The 21,618-nt window shown below is 37.7% G+C and overlaps 1 protein-coding gene across 1 annotated transcript; it reads left to right on the top strand.

Moving 5' to 3' along the window:
• The first annotated feature begins 662 nt into the window (after window positions 1-662).
• LOC137645180 (uncharacterized) lies at window positions 663-7,800 on the top strand. The gene is made up of 4 exons (XM_068378004.1): window positions 663-2,194; window positions 4,048-5,272; window positions 5,588-6,225; window positions 6,687-7,800. Exons 1-4 carry the CDS (start codon window positions 663-665, stop codon window positions 7,798-7,800), a joined length of 4,509 nt encoding a protein of 1,502 aa, XP_068234105.1.
• The last annotated feature ends 13,818 nt before the right edge of the window (window positions 7,801-21,618 follow it).

The following is a 21,618-nucleotide window of genomic DNA, read 5'->3' as shown; positions in this document are numbered from 1 at the left end:
TATATATATATATATATATATATATATATATATATATATATATATATATATATATATATATATATATATATAGAGAGAGAGAGAGAGAGAGAGAGAGAGAGAGAGAGAGAGAGAGAGAGAGAGAGAGAGAGAGAGAGAAGCGTTGGAGAGTCATATCAGATCATATTACGTTTTAACTATGTCAAACATTAATATCATGTTGTGCAAAATTAGTCATTCATTTAAGTCATGCCTTTAGTAATTTGCTGTTAACCGTTTTCTTTTAGTAGTTTTCTAAGTTGGCGTTCCAAAATTATTTCGCTCACAGTCTCTTGTATTTATTTCTATATATTTTAATGATTTGATCCTTAATTAATTGCTAAATAGTATACACAAATTATAATACATTATTCTTAGTTTATTTGAGATCAGTGAACGTTATTTTCTCTGATGATTTTAAATGTTATTGTTTGTAAAGTCTGTGGTTTTCGGAGAGGAAATAAAAGAGAGGAAGAAGGAGCCGCGTCTGATTCAACCCTTGAAAGTTACTGTCTATACCTTTAGTGATTCTAGTAATGTCCCCATAGTGGTCATTTGGTGCCCAGACCCGGGATTAGAACTATCAGTACCCGGTAAGAACTATCAGTAACTTTTTAGAAACTGCACCCAGTGATATAGTTAGAATGGAGCAGTTACATAGGGCAAAGGCAGCGGCTGAGGGCTGGGTGACTAGAGTTAGTAATAGAATAGAGGACTTACTAGTACGAGACCCACCTCCTACCTCAAGCGATTTAATAGAAGCTCTAGAAGAGATGGATAAAAGACTCTTTAAACTAGAAGTGCAGGATAAATTAGAAATGCTACTCGAACCCGAGGAATTAGAAAATTACTTGGAACAAGCAGATCGTGCACGGCTTAGGGCTAGGCAGACTAGGCTGAGATGTGCAAATAGGCTTAAAGATATTTCGGCAGCAGGTATCAGTGATGACGACCATGAAAGTTCTGCAAGTACAGTATCCATTCATGCAAGGCTGCCAAAACTAGAATTACCAAGATTTGATGGCGAAATAACCCAATGGCAGAGTTTCTGGGACCAGTTTTCGTCCCACATAGACAACACAGAGTTACCAATCATTAGTAAGTTGACCTACTTGTTATCCCTGTTAGACGGTCCTGCCAAGGATGTGGTGCAAGGCGTGCCACACACCAGTGCCAGCTATAGAACAGCTGTCGACTTACTCAAGGAAAGATTTGGCAAGTCTGTGTGCATTATTCATGCTCATGTCCAAGCTCTTCTTTCCCTTCAAGTACCTGTCAACCAAGGTAAGAGCTACACAAAACAACTTTGGAGACTTAGGGATGAAGTCATAAAGCGTACAAGAAGCTTAGATGCCCTTGGAGTAACAGGCAAGCAGTGTGAGATTCTCCTAGCCCCTATAATTGTGTCTCGGCTTCCAATGGAGTTGAGGCTACAATGGTCAAGAGAGTGTAGTGGCCATGAAAGTGATCTTGAATGGTTGTTAGAGTGGCTTAAAAGGGAAATAGAAGTACTAGAAAGAAGTGAGATGTACAGAAAAAATATCCCAGCTTCTGGGCATCATGGTAGAAATGAGGAAAGAAAGAATATTAATAGTAAAGATGGCAGAGATAATTTGTATACAACCTCTGCCTTACATGCGGTTTCTCAAAGTGAAGGTTCAAATTGCGTTTTTTGTACGAAGCTAAACCATAAATCTGAAAGGTGTCACAAGTTTTTAGCATTGGATGGGCAGCAGAGGTATGACAAGATAAGAGAATTAGGTGTTTGTTTTAAATGTTTGAATAAGGGCCATATTTCTAAAAATTGTAAGGTAAGGTGTACTAAGTATCAAGGTGGCCATAATGTAGTAATGTGTGGCATTAAGGTGAATATGGCCCCCCAAACAAATGTAGAAAATGGTGATCACGTGGCACCTCCCTCAGCTAGTATGTTGTCAGGCCACTATAGTAATAAGACTGTATTACAAACGGCTAAGGTAAAGGTAATGAATTATAAGGGAGGTTTTGTCACTGCTAAATTGTTGTTCGATAGTGGTTGTGATCGCTCTTATGTTAGTAGTAAGTTTAAAGAACTTTGTAAACCTGAATGGGTTACTAGGACTGAAGCCCCTTACAGTAGTTTTGGTGGGCATAGCTCTGGTAAGGATATAGAAACTAATGTTTACAAGTTAAATGGGTAAATTTTTAGTTTCAGCCAAATTTGGAAAAATGCAATAAAAATATGTTTGTTGCATCAGAAATAGTGTGGTTTCAATGAATTTAACGTTTATTTTGACTGCAAACCAACCGATTTAGAGATTTACTATGCATACCCTAGTTCATCCCACCAATTATGGGGGACACCCTTTGGGAACCGGGGTTTTGGGTGGGGGAAGGGGGGGGAGGGTGTTGGGGCATTGAATGATAATTGCAATAAATTAATAATTAATGTTCCAGCACCCCTCCCCCATACCCCTAACTAGGCCTACCGGGGGGAGGGGGGTAGGGCCCCCCAGCGACCCCCCCTTAAAGCCACAGTAATTTTCAGGGCACCACAGAACCTAACAAACCCACCTAACCTAACCTAGGGGCCCTGTACCCCTACCGGGGGGGGGGGGGGCTTCGCCCCCCCTGCGACCCCCCCTTATGGCCACAGTAATTTTCAAGGCACCACAGAACCTAACAAACCCACCTAACCTAACCTAGGGGCCCTGTACCCCTACCGGGGGGGGCTTCGCCCCCCCTGCGACCCCCCCCTAAGGCCACAGTAATTTTCAGGGCACCACAGAGCCTAACAAACCCACCTAACCTAGCCTAGGGGCCCTGTACCCCTACCGGGGGGGGCTTCGCCCCCCCTGCGACCCCCCCTTATGGCCACAGTAATTTTCAAGGCACCACAGAACCTAACAAACCCACCTAACCTAGCCTAGGGGCCCTGTACCCCTACCGGGGGGGGGGGCTTTGCCCCCCCTGCGACCCCCCCTTATGGCCACAGTAATTTTCAAGGCACCACAGAACCTAACAAACCCACCTAACCTAGCCTCGGGGCCCTGTACCCCTACCGGGGGGGGGGGGGCTTCGCCCCCCCTGCGACCCCCCCTTTAACCAGGGGTAAATTTGAATATATATATTATGTTAAATCACTTCTTACCTTAAACGGAAGATGACGATGAAGATGTGGAAGGTTGTGGTTGACCCTCTTCTGAATCATCAAGTACTGGAATACGTTCAGATTTGGTACAATACCACACATGTCTATCCTCACGAAAATGTAAAGGCGAATCACATTTACCACACTGGACACTTAAAGGTAATACGGAATGCTCCCTTAGAAAACGATTCACTACTTCAGGAGTTCCATTATAATTCCCATGAAATCGGCCGATCACATCAAAATAGGAATAACGACATATTTCACACAACCGTACCGGAGGATCCATGACAGTTAAATGACGTGTGATGAAAATATAGAAACCGAAACTTTTGAAAACCGAAAACAAACGACAATCACGGGTTTCTCCCATAATGAAATAGGGAAAAAAACAGAATACTATCGTTTACAATGTTATATTGCACGAAAAACAGATCCTTGAAACAAGACTGAGAGACCAATGAATCGTCCAATAATAACCCTTGAAAAGAACCCAGTAGTATTTTGATTGGAGGAGCGACATTAGTGGGAGGAGCAAATGCGCATTCAAGTAAATATTGTCACATTGCGCAATGGGGCGGAGCCAAGTAAGATGAAAACAGACATACAAACGAACAAGAGCTACCTTGCGTGCCCATGGAAAGATAAACACTAAACTTAGAAAAAGTCAAGACCTTCAATTCCTGAAATATTTTTTTTCTCTGTAAGTATGCATTAGCGACAATAATGTATTGAGAAGAAGTGTTTTGTTATCACGTGCTTTACTAGGAAAATATGTTAATATAATACATTTCCCAATTTGGTTGAATCTAAAACTTAACCGTTAAATGTCTTGGATAATAAAGGTAAAATTATTCCCATTTTTGCTGCAAGTATTCCAAAGATATGTAACCCCTTAGACCAGTAGTTCCAACCCACATCCTAGATGCTTTTAGTCATTTAGATTTAGCAGATGACTTTGATGATAGTTCTCTTTTAGAAATAGATATTCTTATAGGTCTGGATTACTACTGGAGCCTCATGAATCCTAAAGATGCTGTACAGGTGGGGAAAACTGTTGCCATGAGTTCAGTGTTTGGTTGGGTTTTATCGGGAAATGTTGGCAAGGGGTGTAATTTTACTAAGGTTGTAAGTACGTCTTCATTATCAGACTTTGTGTCCTCATCTCCCCAGCTCTTAAGTATATCAGGGGTATCCGATGCTGATATGTCATATTTTTGGGATTTAGAAACTATTGGTATTAGTAGTAAGGAATGTAAAGAAGATATCAAGGAAAGTGTAGTTCAAGAGTTTGAAGATAAAATAGATTTTGTAAATGGCAGGTATGAAGTTCAGTTACCTTGGAAAAATAACAGCATTAAGGATTCACTGATGAGTAATGTAAATCAAGCAATGAAGAGATTAAATAAGCTTTCGGTTAGATTTGAGAAAGATGAAGATTTAAAGGATGCGTATATGAAGGTTTTTGATGAATATGAGTCCTTGGGGATAATTGAGGAAATTCCCTCCGAGGACTTGGTGTCACAGGGACCCATTTATTACATGCCTCATAGACCTGTTGTTAAATTAAATAGCAGCACTACAAAGATACGTCCAGTTTTTGATGCTTCTGCTAAGGGGCCTAATGGAATCTCGCTTAATGATTGCATGTTGACAGGTCCTTCTCTAAACCCAGATTTAGTAGAGATATTGATTAGATTTAGACGTTGGCCGTACGTGATCTCTGCTGATGTTGTTAAGGCCTTTTTACAAATTAATGTTCACAGTCAGGACAAAAATGTCCATAGATTTTTGATGCCAGGTAAAGATGGAGTAAGGCATATGAGATTTAATAGAGTTGTTTTTGGCAACACCTTAAGCCCCTTTCTACTAAATGTTGTTGTTAAACACCATTTAAGCAATTACTCAGAATGTGAAGCTGTTCAAGATTTAAAAAGAGATATGTACGTGGACAATTGGTTTAGCGGAGCTGATACTGTAGAAGTAGCAACTAAATTTAAGACTGCATATGATATTATGGCTGATGCTAATATGTCCCTTGAAAAGGTTTCTTCCAATAGTGTAGTAATTGCTTCTAAATTTAAGGACAAAATGCAAATTTTGAGTGATGATGAAATTAATATGGTGCTAGGTCTTAAATGGTCAAATTATGATGATAAATTTTCTTATTTTGGTCTTCATCTGGGTCCTGATTTTGAAATTTCATATACAAAGAGAACTGTCTTGCGTTTGATAGCTAAGGTGTTTGATCCTTGTGGGTTTATCAGCCCCTTTATAATGTATGCAAAAATAATATTCCAGGATATATGGAAGTTGGGTATTTCTTGGGATGACAAGTTGCCAGATGAATTAGAGAGAAAATTCAAGAAATGGATTGATAGTACTAGATACTTTAGTTCCCTAGCTATAAGGAGATGTTATTTTACAAATGTACCTTAGAAGAGTATTGAAAACATTGAAATACATGGATTTGGAGATGCCTCTGAGAAGGGATTTGGTGCATGTGTATACTTAAGGGTTTGTCTTGGAAATGATTGTCAATCTTCACTTGTCATGTCTAAAGCCAGAGTAGCACCAATTAAGAAACTTACCCTTCCTAAATTGGAATTAATGGAAGCCTTATTGTGTGCTAGATTGGTAAGATTTGTCGAAAGGGCTCTGGATTTTAAGATCAAACCTGGGATTGTATGTTGGACAGATTCCACTATAACTTTAGGATGGATAAGGAGTGATTCAGTGACAAGGGGTGTGTTTGTTAACAACAGAGTTAGAGAAATTCAGCACTTGACACCTCCCAGTCACTGGCATCACTGTAGTGGGTCAAATAATCCCGCTGACTTGATGACTAGAGGGTTATTAGCGGAAAAGCTTATTGGAAATAACCTTTGGTTTAGTGGTCCTTGTAATCTGTCGGATCCTACATTTAGTATTCAGGACGGTGATAACTCCATTATTGTTAACGAGACTGTAAATTATGAATCTGAAGACCATCTAGTATGCTTAAGTGTCCAGACTGCAACTCCCATGTTTGATGTTGAAAAATACAATAATCTTAATAAGTCAATAAGAATTGTTGGGTATGTTCAAAGGTTTATGAGCAATTGTAAAGCAAAAGGTTCAGGGGTTGCTGTGAATACTGGTGGTTTTACTACTGAAGAATTAGATAAGGCTAAAGCAAGGTTGATTTATGTAGTGCAAAGAGAAGCTTTCCCCAGTGAAATCCAAGCTTTGTCTGATCAAAGGTTGATTCCTAAAAATTCTAAATTAAGAAAACTGGATCCATTTATTGATGATAAAGGTATTGTGAGGATAAAGGGTAGACTTCAGTTTTCTGACTTGAGTTATGAGTCAAAACACCCAATCATTCTTCCTAAAGGACATTTCTCCAAGTTTTAGTACAGTTCCAACATAAGTTTCTAAAACATGCTGGTGTAAACAGCATTGTTTCATCATTAAGATCTAGTTTTCATGTAACTGGTGTAAGAAGAATGGCTAAGACTGTTGTACGGTAATGTCTAGATTGTTGCTGGCACGATAGCCGTCCTTGTAGTCAACCTGCTGCCCCATTGCCTGATTTGAGGGTTACTCCAGCACCTCCCTTTGCAGTTACAGGTATAGATTTTGCAGGGCCAGTATTTAGTGCGGATTATCCAGGAAAGAAATTATATATGTTGCTTTTTACTTGTGCTATAGTTAGAGCAGTACATCTGGAACTCACGGAGTCCATGTCATTGGTCGATTTTATGCAGGCTTTACGGAAATTTGCTGATCGTCGAGGTATTCCGAGCGTAATTTATTCCGATAATGCCAAAACCTTTGTCGCAGCCTCCTCGGAAGTGCAGAAGGTATTTGGACACTTAGCACCTAAATGGAGGTTTAACGTACCAAGATCACCATGGTGGGGAGGTTGGTTTGAGAGACTTGTGGGGTCGGTTAAAGTAGCCTTGAAAAAGACTTTGGGAATTAGATATGTAAGTAAGAAGGAATTAGAGACTACTCTTGTAGAAATTGAGGCATGCATAAACTCTCGACCTCTGACCTTTGTGAGTGATGAGCCAGACTTTGAACATTATCTTACCCCTTCTCATTTTATTCTTGGTAGGAATATAACTTCTAAACCCCCTGTTGACATTGAACCATATGTTGTAACTCCAGATGATCTACGTGATAGAGAAGAAATTGTAAATAAAAGGTTGGAACAGTTTTGGAGTGTGTGGAGGAAAGATTACATAGCAAATCTACCCCCGGTAGTTAAGGGGTTTAACCAAAAATGTAGTTTGAATGTTGGTAGCACTGTGCTTGTTAAAGAAGATCATATGCCCAGATTACAGTGGCCTATTGGAGTTATTGTAAATGTATACCCTGGAAGGGATGGGTTGATTCGCAGTGTTGATGTAAAAACTAGGAAAGGTATTGTTAACAGATCAATACAAAGACTTCATGATTTGGAGATCATTGCTCACTTGAACCCTGGTTTAAATAATCTTTCTGTGGAAGTCCCTGAACATGTAAATGATAATTCTGAAATGAATATTGATGTAATAGATGATAAGACAGCTGAACAGAATCCTAATGGAAATACTGTTGTTGATGGTAACATGTATTCTAAGAAGGGTCGCCAAATTAAAAGACCTCACAAATTAGATTTGTAAATGACTTGTTTGAAGAATTTGAGTTGTATTGTAACTTCAGTTGATGGTACAGTATAACTTACAGGCTTGTTATTGTTCCTATGTTAGGATGGGTTGTCCAAATAAATATCTAGACACCCACTCATGTCCTTAGTGTGAAACTTGTTAAGATAAGTGCCTTCGCCCTTATGGTGGGGAGAATGTCAAACATTAATATCATGTTGTGCAAAATTAGTCATTCATTTTAGTCATGCCTTTAGTAATTTGCTGTTAACCGTTTTCTTTTAGTAGTTTTCTAAGTTGGCGTTCCAAAATTATTTCGCTCACAGTCTCTTGTATTTATTTCTATATATTTTAATGATTTGATCCTTAATTAATTGCTAAATAGTATACACAAATTATAATACATTATTCTTAGTTTATTTGAGATCAGTGAACGTTATTTTCTCTGATGATTTTAAATGTTATTGTTTGTAAAGTTTGTGGTTTTCGGAGAGGAAATAAAAGAGAGGAAGAAGGAGCCGCGTCTGATTCAACCCTTGAAAGTTACTGTCTATACCTTTAGTGATTCTAGTAATATCCCCATAGTGGTCAAACTATAAAAAAAAAAAAAAAAAAATACTAAACTGTTCAAGGAAATTTTGAAACTTAAGTTAACTAACATAAGCAGGAAAGATAAATAGAAGTTTCGATTTTTTATCGCTGGTTTCTCACACGTTCACACGTGATTGTGGTGTCTTGTCAGAATAGCTGCGCAAGAAACCATTCCACAAGTTCATTACTCAAGGTAAAATTATTTGTTTGGTGTGTTGTTTAGTAAATAGGAACCTGCAACCCTGAAAACATTTTATATATTCCCGTTACGTGAGCGTAACAGCAGCGTCAGATGTTCCAATGTTACACTAGCATTTAGATCTAAATTCTTGATTTTTTTTTTTTTTTTACCAGACTAAGCTAATAATCCTTATACATTTCTTTTATAACCCTTACACACTTCTCTGCCCCAAAGTAAAACTTCAGCAACTCTCTCCCAAGTTGGGTTATAAAATAATTTTACCGTGTATATTTCATAAGTCATTACTCAGGGAAAGAGATCCATGTTCTTGTTGGAGTTCAGTGATACTTTTTTTTTTTTTTTTTTTTTTTTTTTTTTTTTTTTTTTTTTTTTTTTTTTCCAAACCACCGTAAAATTCTCCAAATCAATTCACGTCATAGTTTCAGCCTACGTCATTCAAGATATTTCCGTTTTTATGTGAAGTTATTTCTCTGTAATTGGATTATTGTCGTTTTATAAGATGAGTTTACCAACCATTGGTGAAGTTACTGTTACTCAAATATTCAATCTTTCTCACATCACTCTAGGTCTATTTGGTAAGTTTACCAGAGTTACTTTTAGTGGTCAATTTCATATCACCTAGTCATGTATGTAAATCGATTTTTCAACCACATCTTTAATTTTTTCAGTGCAGATTTATATTTGATTTGTAAAGCACGATGATTTTTTCATTCTCATATATCTTATTTACTTGAGGCAGTTATGGAATTGTCTTATTTGACAGGTTAACTGTTTTTATTTATTACTCAAATTACATATATTGTTGTGGTTAGATTCAACTGGGTCCATTTATGCAGCACCTAAATAGGATGTTATAGTTATATATTGGGTATCTAGGTCCGAAGTGAAAGTGGGAAAACCTATTGATATAGGAAGCTAGAAAAACTTCTTTAAAATGTAATACTAATTTTTTATATGGTAAATCCATATATTTTCCGATTCTACAGTATAGCGTTTAAGTCAAATACTAAAGTATTAAGGCTACATGAATGAATACTGAATAAATGGGAAGACTGCAAATTTGCTAATCATATCTTGTAACTTGCTAATATTGCTGAAGAGAAGTGTACAGTTGGCAGAATTTAAAACCCTCACCATTTGGTTTGTCAGTAATATTCTGGCAGTGAACAATCCGCTTTCTGATGTTAATTTGACACTCACTCATTTCTTGCAAACGATGAAAACTAATTATGATTTTAACCACGTCCTTGAGGTTTATTAGTTTATTCTAATTCATATTTTCATTTTTATATATTAACATCAAGTAGTTGAATTGGTAAAACTTCAAAAGTTCAAACTTGCAGCAAAGATTTTTATGTTGAACAGGCTGTCATAAGTCTCTTTTTATAGTTTATATATGATGGATCTGTTTTAGTGTTGTTACTCTTCATAAAACAATTTATTGTTTTGATGTTGTTACTGTTCTTAAAATATTTCATTTTGATTTTCGATAATTTTTATATAGTTTATTTATTTCCTTATTTTCTTTCCTCACCGGGCTATTTTCCATGTTGGGGTCCTTGGGCTTATAGCATCCTGCTTTTCCATCTAGGGTTGTAGCTTAGATTGTATAATAATAATAATACTGGGCCCTTGAGGCATTGGTACAAAACTAACAATGTCTACGTGGAAGATTTCGATGCTCGTGTTAAAAAGAAAATAAAGGTTCTGTGAGACGTGCAATAGGAGTTCAAGGCGCAAACAATAGCCTAGGGTAAGGGCATCAGACTCCTCTCCCTATATGCTGAGCATATTCTTGTTTTTACAAACATAATATTCCAACTCAAGGACAACCTTAAAAGGGCATTGGTGTAACCGAGGCCTAAGCACTGACACAAGCTGAACTACGCCATAACCAGGCCAAGTCTCACCATTGATGTAAGCATAACTTGAGTCATGTGCAAGATAGATTTCTACACAGATCACCAACTAGTCAGATCCTTTTCTATGTAACGATTTTGTCCTCAAATCTGCAACCAAGCCTAATCTAAGAAATTGAACTGCCCTTGTGTGGATAAAGCAGGTGGTAAACGATCCTTTTTTTCTCTTAAACCACATAGGGCGCCTGTTTGTAATTAACATTCATGAGGAATATCCATATATAGCAATATTCGCTCTGATGAATAATGTTACAAAAGCAAGGATTACCTTCACTAAGCAATCGCATGCAAATTGGTATGATGAAAACTGAGATTATTTATCAATTACTGGAATAAACAAGGAAAGCCCTTGACTCTTATCTTGTAAACCCCTATCATCTGCAATGGCCCAAAGATAAAGGAATCTGAAGTCAGACACAACGTTAGATTTGTATGATAGAAAACTGTGTTGCAACTTTACGTATTTGCGATTCGCTAATAGTGTTTCTTCCCAAATTAAGATACATATTGTAGCTCCAAGAAATTCTCTTTTAAATAAACATACGAATTGAAGTGGGATCTATGGAGAATGTTAAGTTGTAAAACTTTCTTAGTAAACTTCATATCTGTGGATTCTTTTTTTTTTTCTTTTTTTTTTGCCGTATATCCCTTTTAACATTTAGTTATAATAAATCTATAAAATTTACAGTTAAGTTTGTGAAGGATTCACTGGGTCCGTATGAACAGATGCCCTCTCTCTCTCTCTCTCTCTCTCTCTCTCTCTCTCTCTCTCTCTCTCTCTCTCTCTCTCTCTCTGGTTTAAAGAGCTCGGATGTCATTATTAGCTTAAGCACTCTCATTCTGCACCATGTTTAGCTGAGAATAAAGCCATTTTTTTTTAATGACCAACTAAATTTTTAATCTCTATACCTGGCCTCACACTTCTGTTATAAACCATCCCATAACTTATAAATGAGCAGGATAAGTAGGCCTGCATGTGCTAACATAATGGAAGTTTAATTCAAACGAGATTACCAAACATCTCTCTCTCTCTCTCTCTCTCTCTCTCTCTCTGTGTTTCCGTGTTGATCTTAATCTTTATGAGAGAACCTACAAATTATCTTGCTTTCCTTATAACTTTAGTTAATTCAGGCATGGTGAGATAACTATCTAAATCTGCTGCTACCTAGTTATACAGTAGGTCCTTTGGTACAAACTGCTTTTATGATAATTATACTCAACGAGGGACCTCTGTTTTTCGCCAGCCAATTAGAAGCCGCCATGCCCTACTTTGTTAAAACTGAAAGAATGTGGCGCTTCTGATTGGCTGTTAACCAACAAACAAAACTCGAATTTTAACATCGATAATTTGGTCTTCAGTTTGGATTGGCCCTTGGTGTCACTGAGTGTGCATCTGATCGTTCCCGTTGCTGCTTAATACTGTGAAGGTAGGAGTTACTATTCCCAAGAACCTATATTTTTCCACTATATGTGAATTTTAATGAATATAGACGAAATGTTTATCCTATTATAACTATTAGGGAATGTTATCATACTGGTATAAGGAAAAACTTTAATGCTCGGCTTTTTTTTTTTTTGATGTGTGGATAGTGCAGAGGTATCCAGTAAAGGGAAAGAAAAAACTTTTAAATTGAGACCCAATAGTTTGAAAATGTAAACGATACGGATGGCTAAAAGAAGGAGCTATTTGGTGGAACTCTTGCACAAGTTTGTGACTTCAGTATAGCTCAACATATATCAATGGTGTGTTTTGTGTTGCAAAATCTTAAGTCGACGTCTATTCACACTGTGCAAAATATAGTTTTTTTTTATTATATATCTTCTGTAACTTGAAACCTATACTTACGATTGAAAAGATAAACATGAAATAGCCGAAATTTCAAACCCTGGCTAAAACTAAAATTATCGATAGCAGAAGTATTGCCCTGTATAAAATGTCACATTTTCTCAGATTAGATATATCTAAGGAGTATGCATTTTTAGTATAGTAGTATATTTTGGTTACAAATTATATTTCTTATTCTAAGTCGTGGGACTGTGATGATTGTCATATTGAATTAAATTTTAATCACTGAATGATTAAAATTTGACATATTGATGGATTAGTTTAGCGTGTACATAGATTTTGGAGTTTTGCTTATTGGTGGTTTGAAATCTAGCTTAGTTGGATATGTTTCTCATATTGATGGATTAAAGTTTGGCTTATTGGTTGGATTAATGTATGGCTAATAAATGGATTAAATTTCAACTTGTTGGTGGATTCAACTTTGGCATATTAGTATTCCATTTTGACATGTGGGAGGATTGACATTTGGCATGTGGGGAGATTGGAAGTTTGGCATGTGGGGGATTGGAAGTTTGGCATGTGGTAGGATTTTAAGTTTGGTATGTGGGAGGATTTTAAGTTTGGCATGTGGGAGGATTTTAAGTTTGGCATGTGGGAGGATTGGAAGTTTGGCATGTGGGGGGATTGAAGTTTGGCATGTGGGGTATTGGAAATTTGGTATGTGGGAGGATTGAAGTTTGGCATGTGGGGGAATTTTAGTTTAGCATGTGGGAAGGTTGTAAGTTTGGCATGTGGAGGATTGTAAGTTTGGCATGTGGGAGGATTGGAAGTTTGGCATGTGGGAGGATTGGAAGTTTGGCATGTGGGAGGATTGGAAGTTTGGCATGTTGGGTGGGATTGTAAGTTTGTCATGTGGGAGGATTGTAACTTTGGCATGTGGGAGGATTGTAAGTTTGGCATGTGGTGGATTGTAAGTTTGGCATGTGGGAAGAATGTAAGTTTGGCTTGTGGGTATTGAAAAATTGTCATGTGCGAGGATTGAAAGTTTGGCATATGGGAGGATTGAAAGTTTGGCATGTGGGGGGATTGTAAGTTTGGCATGTGGGGGGATTGTAAGTTTGGCATGTGGGAGGATTGAAGTTTGGCATGAGGGAGAATTTTAGTTTAGCATGTGGGAAGATTGTAAGTTTGGCATGTGGGAGGATTGAAGTTTGGCATGTGGGGGTTGTAAGTTTGGCATGTGGGAGGATTGTAAGTTTGGCATGTGGGAGGATTGGAAGTTTGACATATGGGAGGATTGTAAGTTTGGCATGTGGGAGGATTGGAAGTTTGGCATGTTGGGTGGGATTGTAAGTTTGGCATGTGGGAGGATTGTAAGTTTGGCATGTGGGAGGATTGTAAGTTTGGCATGTGAGTCGATTGTAAGTTTGGCATGTGGGAAGAATGTAAGTTTGGCTTGTGGGAGGATTGAAAGTTTGGCTTGTGGGAGGATTGAAAGTTTGGCATGTGGGAGGATTGTAAGTTTGGCATGTGGGAGGATTGTAAGTTTGGCATGTGAGTGGATTGTAAGTTTGGCATGTGGGAAGAATGTAAGTTTGGCTTGTGGGAGGATTGAAAGTTTGGCATGTGGGAGGATTGTAAGTTTGGCATGTGAGTCGATTGTAAGTTTGGCATGTGGGAAGAATGTAAGTTTGGCTTGTGGGAGGATTGAAAGTTTGGCATGTGGGAGGATTGTAAGTTTGGCATGTGAGTGGATTGTAAGTTTGGCATGTGAGTGGATTGTAAGTTTGGCATGTGGGAAGAATGTAAGTTTGGCTTGTGGGAGGATTGAAAGTTTGGCATGTGGGAGGATTGTAAGTTTGGCATGTGGGAGGATTGTAAATTTGGCATGTGAGTGGATTGTAAGTTTGGCATGTGGGATGATTGAAAGTTTGGCTTGTGGGATGATTGAAAGTTTGGCTTGTGGGAGGATTGAAAGTTTGGCATGTGGGAGGATTGAAAGTTTGGCTTGTGGGAGGATTGCGAGTTTGGCATGTGGGGGAATTTTAGTTTAGCATGTGGGAAGATTGTAAGTTTGGCATGTGGGAGGATTGAAGTTTGGCATGTGGGGGAATTTAAGTTTAGCATGTGGGAAGATTGTAAGTTTGGCATGTGGGAGGATTGAAGTTTGGCATGTGGGAGGATTGAAGGTTGGCATGTGGGAGGATTGTAAGTTTGGCATGTGGGAGGATTGTAAGTTTGGCATGTGGGAGGATTGTAAGTTTGGCATATGGGAGGATTGGAAGTCTGGCATGTTGGGTGGGATTGGAAGTCAGTCATGTGGGAGGATTGTAAGTTTGGCATGTGGGAGGATTGTAAGTTTGGCATGTGGTGGGTTGTAAGTTTGGCATGTGGTGGGTTGTAAGTTTGGCATGTGGTGGGTTGTAAGTTTGGCTTGTGGGAGGATTGAAAGTTTCGCATGTGGGAGGATTGAAAGTTTGGCATGTGGGAGGATTGTAAGTTTGGCATGTGGGAAGAATGTAAGTTTGGCTTGTGGGAGGATTGAAAGTTTGGCATGTGGGATTATTGAAAGTTTGGCTTGTGGGAGGATTGCAAGTTTGGTATGTGGGGGGTTGTAAGTTTAGCATATGGGGTGATTGTAAGTTTGGCATATGGGGGGATTGTAAGTTTGGCATGAGGGAGGATTTTAAGTTTGGTATGTGGGAGGATTGGAAGTTTGGCATGTGAGAGGATTGAAAGTTTGGTATGTGGGGAGATTGGAAGTTTGTCATGTGGGAGGATTGTAAGTTTGGCATGTGGGGCGATTGTAAGTTTGGCATTTGGGGCGATTGTAAGTTTGGCATGTGGGGGGTTGTACGTTTGGCATGTGGGAGGATTGAAAGTTTGGCATGTGGGAGGATTGTAAGTTTGGCATGTGGGGGTTGGAAGCTGGCATGTGGGGGGTTGGAAGTTGGTCATGTGGGAGGATTGGAAGTTTGTCATGTGGGAGGATTGAAGTTTGGTATGTGGGGGATTGTAAGTTTGGCTGTGGGGCGATTATAATTTTGGCATGTGGGAGGATTGTAAGTTTGGCATGTGGGATGTGGGGGGTTGGAAGTTTGGCATGTGGGAGGTTGGAAGTTTGGGAAGTGGGGGGATTGGAAGTTTGACATGTGGGAAGAATGTAAGTTTGGCATGTGGGAGGATTGAAAGTTTGGTATGTGGGAGGATTGAAAGTTTGGCATGTGGCAGGATTGTAAGTTTGGCATGTGGCAGGATTGTAAGTTTGGCATGTAGTGGGTTGTAAGTTTGGCATATGGGGGGATTGTAAGTTTGTCATGTGGGGGGATTGTAAGTTTGGCTGTGGGACGATTATAATTTTGGCATGTAGGAGGATTGTAAGTTTGGCATGTGGGATGTGGGAGGATTGAAAGTTTGGCATGTGGAAGGATTGAAAGTTTGGCATGTGGGAGGATTGAAAGTTTGGCTTGTGGGAGGATTGAAAGTTTGGCTTGTGAAAGGATTGAAGTTTGGCATGTGGGAGAGTTAAGTTTTGCATGTTGGAGGATTAAAGATTCGCATTTTAATAGATATAGATTGGCTTATTGTTGGATTGTTCTTGCTTATTATTGTATTGAAGCCTTGCTTTTTTTGGATTTAAGTCTGCCTTATTTTATTATCAGAATTATCACATTGATAATTATATTTTGGCTTATTTTTTAATTGAAGTCTTGCATATTTTTGGAATGAAGTCTTAATTTATTTTGGATTACAATTAGCATATTAAAAAACCATAGTCTAGCTTATGTTTAAAAGTCTGGCTTATTGTTGGATTGATGCGTGGCTTATTGTTGGATTGATGCGTGGCTTATTGTTGGATTGAAACGTGGCTCGCTTGTTGTATTGAAACGTGGCTTATTGTTGGACTGAAGCGTTGCTCATTATTGGACTGAAGCGTGGCTTAGTGTTTGATGGAAGCCTGGCTTATTTTCGAGCAAAGCCTGACTTTATTTTTTGGAGAAATGCCTGGCTTCTTTTTTAGCAAAGTCTTGCCTTTTTTAGCGAAGTCTGGCCTTTTTAATAAAGAAGTCTGGTGGTTTTTTTTAGCAAAGTCTGGCCTTTTGTAAAGCGAAATCGGGTTTTAAAAGTGAAGTCTGGCCTTTTTAAAAGTGAAGTCTGGCCTTTTTAAAATATTGCTTAACCTTTGCCTAATCAGCATGAAAGTTAGGTCTGCTTTTTCATTTTGATTTCATATTATTGGTTTTGATTATCCCATGCTTTGTTTGCTATTTAAATTCTGATATATGCATGTTTTGTTTGCATGACTTGTATGACTATTGCATGCAAATGAAGCATGTGCCATTTCTTTTACTTTGTTTATGTTCTTTGCAAGAACATTTGTGTACAGTCGCTTAGGTATGTACAGTATACAATCATGAGCACCAACCCAAAAAAAGGAAAATAGTTACTGTATACTATATTGGTGAAATAATAAGATAATATGAGAATAAGTTTGTTCCATTCTAACTGCCCTCTCAATTTTAGATAAAGATACTTAGCAATTAATGTTACATTAACTGAAGGATTTTGTTTAATGATTCAGAAATGCCTAATATATAAGTCATAAGCTATGATAGAGCCCTATAATCATGTTAACAAGCAATATTAATCGATTTAGTATTCAATAATTAATAAAGTGAAGTTTACTGTAGCATAAGAATAAATGTTAACATTTAAATAAGCTGCGCTACGCCACAGCCGAGTTTTAGTTGAGGGCATGATTAATAGATGGCGCGCATTCTGACGGGTTGGATGATGTTTTTTTTTAATGGTATTAATAGTAAGTTTCCCATCTTTCGGCGTATGTTGGTTCTTTCCTAAAAACTGCGTGTCGAGATTAAATTCATAAACTGAATTTTAATATAATTTTCAATACTGCTGAATTAATGTATCTTATTTCTCAATACCAATTAAGGTTTGCTAATTTTAAGATGTATGCCCATCGCACCAGCCAATTGCTAATTGATCATTAAACTATTAATCTTTAACAAGCCAGAATAGGTAGGATTATTGTATATATAAACTCCCTTAGAGCAGCAAGATTTCTCTAAAGTATCAAGTACAAAATCCTGCCTCCTCTGCACTCCTTGCAACAATATATTGCTCTGTCCTAAAGTCCCTATATGACACCTCAACTGGATTACCTTGCGCATGATGGCTCTCACCTGTCTGGAAAGGTGAAGCTAGGTGATCCCTCTCAACCTTAACCCACCCCCATTCATTCAGAAGTCGCCATGACCAACTGACCTGACTGTCAGTGAACCCGTGCACCTCTGGCTCACCTCCTCTCCCAAGACTTAACCCACATAGGAGTCCTGCCAGCTGGAGACAGTGAAGGAGTTGAACCTGGGAAACCCTATTACCACAAATGAAGATTCTCGGGGTGAGGCAGTCAAGAGTGCTAAGTGCCAACTAGTGCGACGTTCCGGTCAACAGGCATTGATGGGCAAAGAAAGGACAATCTTGAAAGGAGTGCAGGTACTACAATAGTGGCCATAGTTATTCCCCCATTTTTTAGCTTAGACTAATTTTAACTTGATAGGAACCTGCCTATTTACATTATTCGAACTGTGTGCGGTGGGATAGTGTATATATTTTTCCGTTATTATATTTTGCTTTTGGATCTAGCACAGTCTCTGGGTCACATGGGCCACGTGTCCGACCAAATTTTGATTATTAATTATTGCAGACCACGTGTCTAACTAATCAATTTTATTGTTTCGAATTGCTTTTATTGCTTCCCTTTTTTATACCATTTTGTGTTGAGATGTCCATTTCTTTTGATGTAAATTTGTAAAATAAATCAATATTAGGTTAATTAAACCTCCTTCGTATTATTGCTCCCTCATTTATTTCAATGTGCAAATTATGAATATTTGATCACGGGACAGAATTCCCAATATTTGAAAGGAGTAAGCCTAAGTAAGTTTTTAAGTGGTTTCAGCGAAGAACTGTGTATTAATATATCTGCTTCGAAGGTAAAGATCCATATCTTTAAACTTTTAAACTTTACATCACTGCTCCCATTTTTGGTTTTGTCTCTAATTACATTAACGTAATTTACCTGTCCAGCATCTCACTGGGGTAGCTGGGACGGAGTCGGAACAGAGTCTTAGAGTGAGATGGCTATAAACCTGACAAAGCTAGAGTAGGCCAATAAATTACTTTTATTTTTACGTGTGGAGTTCTCCGGCCTCTGGACAGTAAAATTTCCCCCTTTAGTATTTAAGAGTGATGGCTAGTAAACTGTGGCAGTGAAGTATTACCAGGGCGTTTGTGCCCGGAGAGTAAGTGCTAATTATCTTCCCCTGTTGATCTTTGGGTAACTGCTGTAGGGAGACTTACCCAGAATAAGTTCCCACTCAAACATTTAATCAAAATCAAAATTCTCCACAATAATATATATATATATATATATATATATATATATATATATATATATATATATATATATATATATATATATATATATATATATATATATATATATATATATATAGGCTATATACCTAAAAATATTGTGTGTCCTGCTCCGAGTGATGTTAGTGTTCCACATTCATACTTACCAGGGACTACAGAGAGAGAGAGAGAGAGAGAGAGAGAGAGAGAGAGAGAGAGAGAGAGAGAGAGAGAGAGAGAGAGAGAGAGAATAGTCTTGCAGTCTTTTACAGAAACACAATTTAGAGCAAGGCAATAAACACACCATTGCTAAATATTCACCCTGAATCATGGGATTCTGAGGCCACTACCTCTATTAAATCTTAAGAAAAATGAATTCGAATGTAGTGTAGCATAAAAAATAAATTTTTTGTTATTGAAGTTTATAATCATTAAAGATCGTCTGGAAAGGATAATAATGGGTAGCAAAATTTCCTGGTTTCATTGAAAATCTCCTTGATCGATTTGACTAATACTGCTTTCCATGAGCTACAAAGCTGACATTTTGTAAGGAAAGGCTATAAAAACGTCAAATGAATATCCCCTTCCAATTTCTACACACACACACACACACACACACACACACACACACACACACACACACACCACACACACACACCCACACACACACACACACACACACACACACACACACAGTCACTTTTACCTTCCCATATTAAACCAATCAACCAATCTTCAAAAGTAAATGCCATCTGTTAACAGAAATAATTAACTATTTTAAAAGTGAATGCTGGAGCCATCTATCAATATTAAAAGATACTGTTTTAGTTTTAGTTTTTAAAAAAAATCACTACAGGAATGACTTATTCTATGTATAGGCTCATTTAACATATACTATTTTATTTTTTTCATTATTTATCATTAAATTCTCGTTTATTCATTCAGATGTAAGTAGAAATTACAATTTTGTCAATCACAATTTTACCAAAACAATTCCTACAACTTGTAAACACACATTCAGTTAAGTTACTCATCTTTACCAGCCGGTCTGGATTAGCGTTTTCTCTTACTACAATTCTTCCTATTAGGTATAACTATCTTAAACATTAACTCGATTGTCAGATTTGAGCAATGTTTTGAGTAAGAAATCTTCGTAAAAGAATACGTTTAGTGAAATTACACATTAGAAATAAATCTTTAGACTTATTCAAAGACAACAAAAGCCTAATATATAATAATATAAGGTGAAACTAGCCCATGCAAAATTATTCTATTTTCCTACAAAAACATATCCTACTTCGTTTACTCTAAAAGGTTGTTTTCCTGGTTTCGGAACATATGGAATCATTGCTCAACAGGACCTAAAAAGATTTGATTGTCACATACATTCTTAAATATTTAAGCGTATCATACGGCGTAATCCATGTAGGCCTATATTGTCAAATCTATATTATTAAAGCACTTAAAAACGAGAAAGTCTTTAGCAACTTCTTGAATGTCCTAATATCTTTAGTCATTCAGATGTTTAGTACGAGCTTGTTAAAGAGCCTTTGTGCTGCATATCTGAAAGACCTAGTACCTAGAGCAGAGGTATATCTTGGCTCCAATAACTTGAAACCATTCGTACTTGGTCTCGTGTCGACATGATTTACAAGTTGCACGAAATGTAATCATTCTTTTGAATATTTTTTATGTCCTGTTCTGATAAGGTGATGAGTCATTGCATGCATCTTAAAATCTATTATAGCTTTAATATGCAGCCAATGCAATTAAATTTGCAAGGGAATAAATCTATCTCGGGGTGGAACACCCTATATCAATCTTCCTCCTTGGTCTATTATATGCTTTGTAATTTCTTAAGCTGATTTATAATATATACTTTTAGTAGTCACTACCGCTAATAATACTGGGTGAATATCCTGTAAAGAGAGGGGCCAAGAGCGACGGTGATAGCTGGTAACAATTGGTGGCTGCATTTCTTTGGCAGTCAAGTGCTGGGGAATTTTTGTGCTGCTGATACTTATTCAATAAGGGAGTGAACACGCTGAGCCGATGTTTCAAGGATTCCACTTCCTTAGCACCATACATAGTACACTTATCATACCTGATTACAAGTTGATTCTGTTGCAGGCGGTCAAGAATAATGTAAAGGTGACGCAGTTGATCCTCTAAACGGGGAGAATATTATTATCCCATCTATGTAACATACACGGAAGGGGAGGTCTTCTAAGATGCCACCCATAAGTCGTTGAAATATGGCCCCTGTATCACAAAGGCCAAAGCACGAGTAATTGAAGGTATATGAGCCAAAGTGTGAGCAGATGGCAGCCTTAGGGATATCTTCTGGGTTCATGGGCTCCTGCTGATAAAGCTTCAGGAGTTTGAGGGTCAAGAATACTTCAGCATTGTGAAGGTAGGTGTTGATATCAGTGACTTCAGGGAGGTAGTAGAAGTCTAGTTCCATCAACATAAGACACCTGTTAACCCGACTAGGAGAGTAAGCTCTGTCCTTCTTCAGGACGATGTATGGGGGTTGTTACGGACCAATTCTTAAATACTTCAAAGTTTATTGCCGCCAGATTCCGGCACATAACATATTTAATTTATTGTCCTTTTATCACTTTATACATATATAGCTTGAGCTTTAATAATAATGATCTTCAGCAGAAACATTAGAGTGGAATAATAAAACATACCAAAACATTTTAAATAATTATTAACAAAAGAAGAACCCATAAACGTATAAAGGAAGTAATGAAAAAAGTTAAACAATCGAATTGAAAGTTACAATAGTTAATGAAATTCTGTAAGTTACAGTTTCTTAAACGGAGGTGAGGCAAGTATTATGTAATTAATAATACTGATCCAAATGATCAGGGGGACACCCCACGGGAACATCT

Source organism: Palaemon carinicauda, chromosome 8 (assembly GCF_036898095.1).
Source record: "Palaemon carinicauda isolate YSFRI2023 chromosome 8, ASM3689809v2, whole genome shotgun sequence".
NCBI lineage: Eukaryota > Metazoa > Arthropoda > Malacostraca > Decapoda > Palaemonidae > Palaemon > Palaemon carinicauda.
Note: the sequence above shows the minus strand (reverse complement) of the source record. Positions and strands in the feature narration are given on the sequence as shown.

Coding starts and splice junctions, on each gene's coding strand:
- LOC137645180 (XM_068378004.1), top strand. CDS start 663: ATGGAGCAGTTACATAGGGCAAAGGCAGCGGCTGAGGGCTGGGTGACT. Junction 5,273..5,587: donor GTGATGATGAAATTAATATG/GTGCTAGGTCTT, acceptor AATGTACCTTAG/AAGAGTATTGAAAACATTGA. Junction 6,226..6,686: donor AAGTCAATAAGAATTGTTGG/GTATGTTCAAAG, acceptor CTGGCACGATAG/CCGTCCTTGTAGTCAACCTG.